Here is a 10,437-nt window from a genome sequence, read left to right as displayed (position 1 = left end):
GCACCCAAGGGACCTGCCAGTGTCACTCTTGACCATCTCCGAAAGGTCACAGCAATGCTGATGACTGGGAAAAAGCAAATATGATGCCCAGCGAGGAGTGTGGAGGACCTGGGGTGGTGCAGAACGGTTGGCCTCACCAGCATCACCCCAGGAAGGCGATGCAGCAAATCCTGCTGGAAAGCATTTCCAAGAGGTCAAGATGATGGTGTTTGGGAACATCCAGCACAGGTTCCCCAGGCACAAATCATTCCTGGGCGCTCTGTGCGATGAAAGGGCTGGCCCTGTGGGCCAGGAGAAAGCAAGGGCGTTTATTTACCTCGACTTCAGCAAGGCCTTTGGCACAGCTTCCCCTAGCATCCTCACAGCGAGCTGGCGTGATACGAACTGGATAAGTGGACTAGTAGAAAAATTGGCCAGACTGCCAGGCTCAAACGCTGGTTTCGGGGTACAAGGTCCAACTGGCAGCCAGCAAGCAGTGCCATCCTCAGGATCAATATTGTCCTTATTAGCCACCTGGATGGTGGGACAGAGCGTTGGCAGATGACACCAAACTGGGAGGAGCAGTCTGTGCTGGGGAGGATGGGACTGGGGCAGGCTGGAGAAAGGACATGGACCTTGTGAAGGCAAATGCCACATCCTGCCCCGGGGCTGGGATAAGCCCATGTGCCAGAGCAAGGTGGGGGGTGACAGGCTACAGAGCAGCTTCGCAGGAAGGGACCTGGGGGTCCTGATGGGCCGAGATGTTTGGGGACTGGAGCACACGATGTATGGGGAGATGTGGAAGGAGCTGCATTTGTCCAGCCTGGAGAGGAGAAGGCAAAGGGGAGATCTGCTGTCTGCAGATCCCAAAGGGGAGGGTGCAGAGAAGATGGAGCCAGGCGCTTCTCAGAGGAGCACAGTGAGAGGCAACAGGAAAAGAGAAATTCCGAGTAGATGACAGGGGAAATCTTTTTTTCTTTTATCATGAGGGAGGTCAAGCACTGGAAGTAGAGGGAGACCACAGAGCTCCTTCAGATATTCAAGTCTCAGCTGAACACAGCCCTGATCAACCTGATGTCAGTGGCCCAATGTTGGGCTAAAGACCTCCACAGGTCCCTTCCAATCTGGATGTGACTGTTGGTTTCCAGACTCACCCTGGGCCTGGGCGGTCATTGGAAAAGGGAACATGTTTTCCCGGTGTTTCTGCACAGTACTCACCAGCCCGCGGGCTGAGATAATACTTACTACAGCAATAAAACAGCATTGAAAGGGCACACTCAAACTCAGGTGAGTCTTACAAACGCATCTCCCATAACATGTCGCCCTAGCCCAAGACTAGACAGCTCGTTTTCATAAAGATTGACCAGACGACTATTTTTCCTCCCTGTCACCAACAGCAAATCGTCCCTTGGAATCAGAGACACATAAAAAATGCTAACACATTTTTAGATGCTTGCTGGCATGTTCTTTGTACTTAATGATTAGACTTTCCAAGCAAATGTGTCTTTTGATGATACAGTTGGTGGAACCTAGATAATCCTCAAGGAGGCACTTTTAACTCAAGTATTATCCTTCCTAGTGTTCACCCAAGTACAGTGCTACTTCTCTGACACCATTCCATACATCTGGTGAGAGCCTTGTGCATTTACAGATGAGTCTGTCCTCACTTCGGGACAGAGCATCTTAGATGACGTGTAACAGTACCGCTTGTATAGACCCCAGAATCAGGTCTGTGACCTCCGGTTCAGTTCAGGTTTCTCCCGACACCAGAATTTCATGGGAAGGCTGCTTTTCCCCTCTCCCCTGGGTTGTTGGGAGGGTCAGCGAACCTGTGAGGGACACATGAGCCTCTCAGGACTGTCCCCCATCCACGGCACCGTGCCACCTGAGCACCCCAGCCCTGCACGGAGGGGATTGACGTCTGCCCATTGCTCATTTTCTTCCCCTCAAATCCTCCAGCAGAATATCCCGCAAGCACGTTTTAACCCACTGGCAGCCACCATCCCACACCGCAGCATCAACGCCCATGGCCCTAAGGCCCGTGCCACCGTAAGCGCCTCTTTCCCCCTTTGCTCCCCTGCCCCCAAAGCTGCAGCTTCAGGAGGGACTCAACAGCTTCGGGGCTGCAGGTCCACCCCACGCAGAGGCGATGGCCCAGCTCTGTCCCGTTGGGCTGCTCTGCTTGTGCTCCCCCCTCATCCCCTCCCAAGCTCAGACTTGCTTTCCCAAGGGATAATTTTGGTAGTTTCCATGGAAGTTGCACAGAACCTCAGTTCAAACCCAGACAAACTCCAGCCGAGAGCGCTGCGCAGGGCGGCGCTGGGAACGCCATCTCCTGGCGTCCTCTGAATCCGGCCACGCTGCCGCTGGAGAGACAACCCGCATCCGAACGGACCCCGCTCCGCACAGGGTCAGCGGTGGAGGTTTGAGGCCCACGAGACACCGATCGAGCGGGTCCCCGCCACGTTCGGTGCCCGGTGCATCCAGTCCCACACGGTCCCATGCACCCACGCCACGGCGCAAATACCCTGCCCAAACCTGGCAGCTGACGGGTCGGGCGCTTTGCATCACTGCTGCGGATCTACCGGAGAACATCTACCAGCCTCGTGTCCACCCACGCTCCAGGCCAACCCCCTTCCTGCGAGAAAAGCACCTGCAAGTCAACCCCAATTTCGGTGCAACGGCTCAAAGCTCTCCTCAAAACGAGAGGTCAGGCTCCATCCAGTCACTGCGATTTTAATGTGGGGGTCTCTGGTGTTTGCACCCCCGTTAGGGGGGAACCTGCTCTGTCAAAGGGGACTTTCAGCTGAGATGCAGTGTGGCAGCAAAACCCAGAGCAGACACAGCTCCATTACTGGGAGCCATCACGTCTGCTTGCCTCCAAATAAACAGCCTTGTGTACAAGAGGAAAATAGCATATGGGGAGAAGCCTTGGCAAGGCTGGAGGTCTGGCGATCAGCTCCTCGGAGCTGCTCTGCCACTGGCCTGAAAGAACAACTCCATCAGCTACAGCAAACAGACCTTCTGCTTCCCCCAATTCAGAATTCATCACAGGCTCAAACACAGACACTCCAGGCTTTTTCCTGCTTTAATTATTTAAAAATCCTAACTCTGGTTGTTCATTTTCAGGGTCTATTACTGCATTCAACTATTTTAAGACTGAAAAAAAAAAAAGTCCGAGAAAAAATTTGAAGCCTTTCCCTCATTCTGCTGGTGAAGTTTAATTCACTCTAATTATTTCATATTACTTAGACTATAATAGTTTCATAATTTCTAGTATATTAAGCACTTAATACGTTGTGTCATTTGAAGTCACATATTCAATTCAGCAAAGTACATTTTAATGAGAGCTAAGTAGTGTGAAAATATTAATACAACATAATAGTTCATTTTTGCACCCGTGTTGGTAAGCGCCGCTGCCGCGCACGGTGTGCCCGGGCAGGTGAGCTCAGCAGAGACTCCGTGAGCTCACAGGCCCGAGAGCTGCTGGCGACAGCACAGCTCCGGCAGCCCGGCACGAGGAAAGCGGGAGCTGGGAACGCGCCGTGCCCCAGAGCCCAACTGCGCATCCTGACGAGGGGCTGGGGTCAGGAGTGGGAGCCCCCCGAGCTGGGGCAGTGCCAGCAGCGTGGCACGCTCCCCCCCTGCGCCAGCAGCCAGGGCTGGGCACCCGGGCCGAGCTCTGCTGTGGTTCTCCACAGGGTCACCCTGTGCCACCTCCAGCCCACGAGGTGCCAGCAATAACCCAGCTGGAGAGGTGCAGAGGAACGTGCAAGGAAAGAGGCGCAGCTGCTTCACTACAAGCTCCAAAGAGGCCCAACTATTACATTCCCACAAACCACTCTCCTCTTCGCTTGCAGAGCTTGACTCTGCCTTTTTATTCACCTCTTTGCTATCATCTCCCTGGTCTATGCATCTCTTCCCCGTCCCAGCAAGATGATCCCCCTTCCCACAGGCTTACCTGTACGGGAGGTGCCACCAGCAACCCCAGCCCCGCTGCTCCTGCTCCGGGTCACACAATCCAGACGCCTTCTGCAGCTCATACAGCACAAAAGGATGTTCATCCTCAAACAAGCCACAAGATCTTTGCCTGATACTCTGAGAAACGAGGAGAGCCCAAGAAAGTCACCTGCGTTCCCACCCTAAGGGTTTTATGACCTTCAGCCCAGCCAGCCGTGCCCACCTGCCCCAGCTCTGGCCCAGGTGATGTCCCTCACCCACAAGTGATGGGGGATGCTGCTCTTGCTCCAGCACAGCTGATCCCAGAGTCAGGCACTGCCTGCCCAGTAAAAGCCATGCTGAACTGCTAGGGGGGCATAACGCTTAATAAAACCCCCGGGGGTTGATCGCAGACTCACGGGGGGATTTTGGCTGGGGAGGCACCTCTGGAGGCCCCCAGCTCGGAGCAGGGGCTGCCCGCCGGTGAGGGGAGCTGCTGGGCAGACACAGATCCCAATGTTCTGAGGTCCCGGTCCCTTTGCAAAGCACCCCCGCGGGGTGCCGCCGGATCGGGCCCGGCAGCAGGCGGGGGTCGGGGGGGATGCAGGGCCGGAGCACCGCGCATCGCTGCCCGCTGGGGGGGGGGGGAGGCTGTTGCACCACCGGCTGCGCCCACGCGGTGGCGGCCCAGGCCGCGGAACCGCCGCTGCTCCGCCTAATGAGAGTCCCAGAAACTAATTACGACAGATCCGTGCTGCGGAACTCCCGGGGGGGGGGGATGCTCACACCACAGCAATCCCGCGGGCATCGCCGGGATGGGCAACGCACAGACCCCCCCCGAGTGCACACACACCCCGCACCGGTCCCGGTCCCCGGGATGCTCGCGGCACCCGCAGCCCCAGTGGATCCCCCCCACCCCCGCACCAGTCCCGGTCCCGGTCCCCGGGATGCTGCCGGTATCCGCAGCCCCGGTGCATCCCCCCTCCCCGCACCGGTCCCAGTCCCGGTCCTGGTCCCCGTCCCCGGGATGCTGTTGGCACCCGCAGCATCCGTTCACCCCTCCCGCACCGGTCCCAGTCCCCGGGATGCTCCCGGCCCCCGCAGTCCCGGTGCACAGCGCTGCAAGATGCATCGTCCCCATCGCCCCGATGTGCTGCAGGACGACGGTGCCGCTTTAGTACCGGCGGTGCGACGTGCGACCCGCCCCCCCGGACCCCGGGGAAAGGTGCATCCCCCCGGTCCCCGGCCTGGTCGCAGCCCCCCGAGATGTCGTGCGAGGTTAATCTGGGGTTGAAAACAGGTATTTAGGGCTAATAGGTGTGCGAGCATCTCCACACCCGCTCTCAGAGCTCATTAATGTAATACTTTCATGTGTGAAACGAGCATATAAATGGGCATTAATGAGCTCCCGGCTGCGGCGCGTAGGAGGAGGAGGAGGGGGAAAGGGGAACGGGGAACTTCGCAGGGGAGCGGGCGGTCCCCCCCTCTCTCCCCCCGGCTGCGGTACCCGGTGTCGGCCCGCCCCGGGCCCGGGGGGGGAACCGTCGGGGCCTGAGAGCCCCTCCCGCGGCGTGCCCGGAGGGGAACCCCCGTAACCCGGGAGAGCCCCCACGCACCAGGCGGCTTCTTAAAGTCGGTTTTTATTAAAGAACCAAAATCACGTACAGAGGGGTCTCTCCCCAGAGCGGGCGAGGGGTGTTCTGCCTCCGGAGTCGCGGACCGCCCGTTAAAGTGCTGTTACATCCATGAATTTACAATGGGATGGTGAGGGAGGAGGGGGCCCGGGGCGGGGGACGGGGGAGGGGGGGAAATAAATATACATCATAAATAAATAAAAATCCAACAAATACTGTACCAAGAGAATCACAGTACATTTATATCCATTGCACATAGCCACTTTTGTTTCCAGTCTGGACAAGGGGATGAAGAAGCGGACACACAGAGAGGGATGGGGAGAGGCGGAGCGGGGGGTCCCGGAGGGGCGCGGGGCGCAGTGGGGGGGGGGGGTGTGGGGGGGGGTCCGGCTCCCCCTCCGGCCGGCCCGGGGCCGCTCCCCGCTGAATTGCCAGTCCGAGGAAAGACGGGCTCCGAGTCCTCTATGTACAAGTGTCTCCTCGTGGAAATGGCTTGTGTGGGCTCTGCCCGCATGGCTTCGGGGTCCGGGGTGGGGGGGTGGGGGTCCGGGGAGAGGAGGGGGGAGGTCTCACTGGGGCAGCAGCGGCGGTTTGAAGGAGCAGTTCCCCGTGCAGTGCCGTGGGGTCAACATTTTGCAGGAGAAGTGATGCAGCGCGTCGTGAGCCTCTGCAAAGCGACGGAGCCGTCACTCCCGGCTCCCCCGGACACCCCCCCGCCCCCCACGCGGGGAGTGTCGGGGTGTCGGCCCCCCTTAGACGTCTGTGACACCCCCCTCCCCTGGTACCTTTCAACTTCTGCTGGATGGCGTAGCGCGCTTTCCTCTCCTGGTCCAGCTCGTTGCACAACGTATCTGACATGGGGGGAGAGCATCACAACGCGCCGGGGGGGACACACACACCCGGCCGCCCCGTCGGGGATGCGCTGGACCGAAAGGCATCGCGCGGTGCAGGGGGGGAGGGGTGATACGGAGCGGGATGGGCGCAAAGTCGGGCACGGCTTCCCAGTTAATTTTCCGCCACGGGTTTTAATTTAGCCCGGGTGGAAATTGCCTCGAGAGGGAAAGTTCATGCGCTCCCGCGTAATAATGCCTCGCAGGCGTTTGCGGGGCGGCTCGAAATCGGAGTGCACGAAAGGATATCGATTAAAAAAATAAAATAAAATAAAGAAACAAATTAAAAAAAAAAAAAAAAGAGGAGAGAAACAAAAAGGAGATAAAAAAAAATAAAAACAGTAACTGCCGGGTGGCCTCGGCCGGGCCGTACCTCGGACGATCTGCAGCTGCTGCACCATCTCCTCCCGGTACGCCAACTCCCGCTTCATCTGGTCCTGGAAGTTATCTGCGGGGGCGTAGGGGGGGGGTCAGCACCGATCCCCGGCCGGGGCGGGGAGGGGGTGGCTGTTGAGGGGTGACCGGTACCTTTCAGGCTCTGGAAGTCCCTCTCCAGCTTTTTCCTCAGCTCCATTTGCTCCAGGACCAGTTTTTGCAACTCGTCTGTTTAAAAATACATGGCGGGGTTGAGGGGACCCCGCGCTTTTCCATATGGAGGCGGCTCAGCGCGGTGCTAATCGCATTACGTTACATTAATCACAGGAGTTAATCACTCCTGCAGAAAAACACAAATACCTCGAGCCGTGGGGACAGGCCGGGGGGGTCCCCACAGCCCCCCCCCCCCCCCCCACCTTCCCGCCGCCCCCCGCCCCGCCGCGGGACGCGCCCCCGCCTCACCTCGGGCCAAATTTTCGATGTCCTTTTCCACCAGCTGCGTCCCGGCGACATCCATGCCGAGGCCGTCCTCTCCTGGGGGAGCCGGGGGAGGCAGAACGCCGTCAGCCCCGTCGCGGGGGGCTCCGCCGACCGCGCATCGCCCCGCGGAGGGGTCGCGCATCGCCCCGCGGAGCGGCCGCGGCAGAGCGCGGGCCGGCGCTTACCTCTGTCGGTATTTACAGGGCTGGGATGCGAGACATTCCTTTGGTCCTGATAGGATTTTCTGGCCTCTAAATCCTCTGCCGCGGAGTGATTGTCTTCTTTATCTTGCTCTTAAAGTTAATAAACCGATTTTCAACCATAAGCAATGAAAGTATGGTCCTGATATATCCTTAATTACATAATTACGGACAAAGCCCTCGTTAAAACCTTCTTAGCGGACATCCTAATCGCTTTGCTATTGGAAAGTAGCTTGCTGGCAGGAGCTTTGCCCCGCCGTGCCGTATGCGGCCCCGCCAGCCCGGCCCCGTCCGACGGCGGCATCCCCGGGCCCGGGAGGGGCCTGGCCCCGTCCCCCATCCGCAAACCGTTTGCACTCGCTTGTCTCCCTAAATCCCCCCAAACGAAAGCGGCGGTCCGGTTGCCAGCCCGGGGCTGAGCAGCCGGCGGGGCCGGCGCTCGGGTCCGCGCCCTCCATCCGCACCGGCCTCCCGCCCCCCCGGCCCCCCCGGCCCGAGTTACCCTTCGCCTCGGGGGCGCACAGGTATGCGGCCGGGGCTCCCAGGGAGGCGGCGGTCTTCAGCGGCTGCAGGTGCTCCCCCCTGTCCGGCGCGTACACCTACAAAAGAGGGAGTCAGGGCGGCGGCGGGGACCCCGGGGACCCCCGAGGGCAGAGCCCTCCCCCCCCCCCCCCCGGGCCCTCCGTCCCCCCCGGCCCCGCACCTCGTAGGCGCCCCTGCTGCTGCTCCGCTCGGGGCTGCCGTCGGGCGGCTGGCCGCCCTCCTCCGCCGCCGGTTCGCCCGCCTTCTCCTCGGGCCCGTCGGCCCCGGTGGGCGGCGGCGGCTCCTCGGTACCGGCCAGCAGCCGGGGCGGCGGCGGCTCCCGTCCGTCCGAGGGGGCGGCGGCGGCGGCGGCGTCTTCCTCTTCGTCCTCCGGGAAGCGGTTGGACTCCACGTCCACCTCGGGCTCCTCGGCCGTGTCCCCCCCGGGGGAGAGCGAGCGGTAGCTGGAGCTGCCCTCGCTGAGGAAGTCCGGGGAGAGGTACCCGGGGCCGCGGGGGCCCGCGCCGCCGTACGCCTCCCGGGTGCCGTAGAGCTTGGCGATGCTCTCGGCGTCCTTCACCACCGGGCGGAAGGCGGAGAGGTAGCTGCCCTTCCTGGGCAGGGGCAGCGGGGGGAGCAGCGCCTCGTCCCCGGAGCGCTCCTCCTCGCCCGCCGCCCTCGACAGCGCGCTGGGGCAGCGCTCTCCCTCCGCCCCGGCGCCCTCCTGGGGGGTAGCGCTGCTCCTCCCGCTGCCCGACGGCTCCGAGCCCTCCAGCTCGCCGTGCCGGCCCGCCAACCCCGGCGGTTCGGCCGCCGCCGCCGCCGCAGCCGCCGCCGCCGCCACCACCACGGCGGTGGCCGCCGCCTTGGCCTGGCTCTGCGCCGGGTAGGGCGGCACGGGCAGGCTGCCGGCGGCCGGCCAGAAGACGGGGAAGGAGGGGTAGACGCCGGTGTCCTTGGCGGCTCCGGGCTGGTGGGGCGGCTGGGCCGGTTGGTGCGGGTGGGGGTGCGGGGGTCCCCAGAACATGCCGGGGGGCAGCGCGCCCCCCTTGCCCGCCTCGCCGCCCCCCGCGCCGCCCAGCGCGTCCTCCTGCTTTTTGGGGCAGAGTCCGAAAGCGGCGGCGGGGAAGCCGTAGGGGTGGGGGAAGAGCGGCGGCGGCAGCTTCTGCAGCATGCCGAAGCCCTTGCTGGGCACCGGGATCACCGGGTAGCTGCGCACCGCGCCCGCCCCGCCGTGCGCCCCCGCCGCCCCGCCGTGCGCCGCCGGTAGCCCCAGCGCCCCGCGGTCGCCCGCCGGCTCCTGCCCGCTGCAGCGCAGGCTCTTGTGCGCCGGGGCCAGCTCGGGGCCGGCGGGCGGCGGCGGGTGCAAGGCGGCCTTGGCGGCCGGGGAACCGGCGCCGGGCCCGCCGGCGGCCGCCCCTTGGAGGGAGAAGGTCCGCTTGCGGGTGCCGCCGTTGAACATGGCCTTGACATCCTCCCAGGCGTGCGACAGCTCCTCCGTGGCCGTCTTGTCGCTGAGCTTGAGGTGGCGGCGCCAGGAGTTGAAGTTGGCGGCGTCGGGCTGGGTGTACTTGGAGTCCGGGGTGCGGTGGGAGTGGAAGATGAACTTGTTGGGGGAGAAGTACATGCTGCAGTAGCTGCACTTGATGCACTTGGCGCGGGAGCTGTTGTAGCGGGCCGGGATGAAGCTGCCCCGGGAGCCCCAGGCGCACTCGTGCACCACGTCGAAGGCGAAGTTCTCGGGCAGCTTGGGCGGCTTGTGCTCGCCCAGGAAGGACTTGCAGAGCCGCTCCGCCTCCCGCTTGGTGATCATGCCGCAGCGGCGGGAGGAGATGGGCATGGCCCCGGCCCGCCGCAGGATCTCCAGCTGCACCGGCGTGCACTGCACGCAGGTGATGCCCAGGGCCACCCGCCGGTTGTGGATCTCATTGTAGCTGTAGTTCTTGAGCAGCGTGTTGGAGATCTGCGCCAGGCACAGCCGCTCCTGCCCGTCGATGACCAGGGACACGATGGGCACGCCGTACAGAGAGGTCTCACCCACTTGGTTGGGCTTGAGGGTATTGGAGCCCTGGTACGGCTGCAGCTCTTGCTTTGAATTTGGGGAGGAGCTTGCATCTCTCCCATTTCCCATCTGACTGGCGATCGCCTCCATTCCCCCCCAAAACGCCCCTGCAAAACAAAATCGGAGAAGGGCGCGGGTTAGAAGCGCTCCCGGGGCCCCGCCGCTGCCGACCGCCGCCGCCGCCGCCGCGCCCGGCCCGCCGCTCCCGGAGCCCCGGCCGGTCCCGCTCGGCGCTGCCGGCCCCGGCCCGGAGCCCCCCCCGCACCGGGCGCTGCCGCAGGACCCTCCCCGCCGCGGGCAGGTCGGCCGGAGAGCTCTGCCGGAGCCGTAGCGCATCCCCCGCGCCGCGGCCGCCG

General features: G+C 62.7%; 1 protein-coding gene across 1 annotated transcript; it reads right to left on the bottom strand.

Moving 5' to 3' along the window:
* Window positions 1-6,077: 6,077 nt before the first annotated feature.
* SKOR1 (SKI family transcriptional corepressor 1) lies at window positions 6,078-10,171 on the bottom strand (the record flags this gene model as incomplete). Its single annotated transcript, XM_082488800.1, has 8 exons — window positions 6,078-6,219; window positions 6,338-6,403; window positions 6,816-6,890; window positions 6,971-7,045; window positions 7,280-7,351; window positions 7,483-7,590; window positions 8,000-8,096; window positions 8,201-10,171. 8 exons carry the CDS (start codon window positions 10,169-10,171, stop codon window positions 6,122-6,124), a joined length of 2,562 nt encoding a protein of 853 aa, XP_082344926.1. The 3' UTR covers window positions 6,078-6,121.
* Between the last annotated feature and the right edge of the window lie 266 nt (window positions 10,172-10,437).

This window comes from Vanellus vanellus (assembly GCF_965231255.1).
Source record: "Vanellus vanellus genome assembly, chromosome: 11".
NCBI lineage: Eukaryota > Metazoa > Chordata > Aves > Charadriiformes > Charadriidae > Vanellus > Vanellus vanellus.
This window is presented reverse-complemented; position numbering and strand designations above follow the sequence as displayed.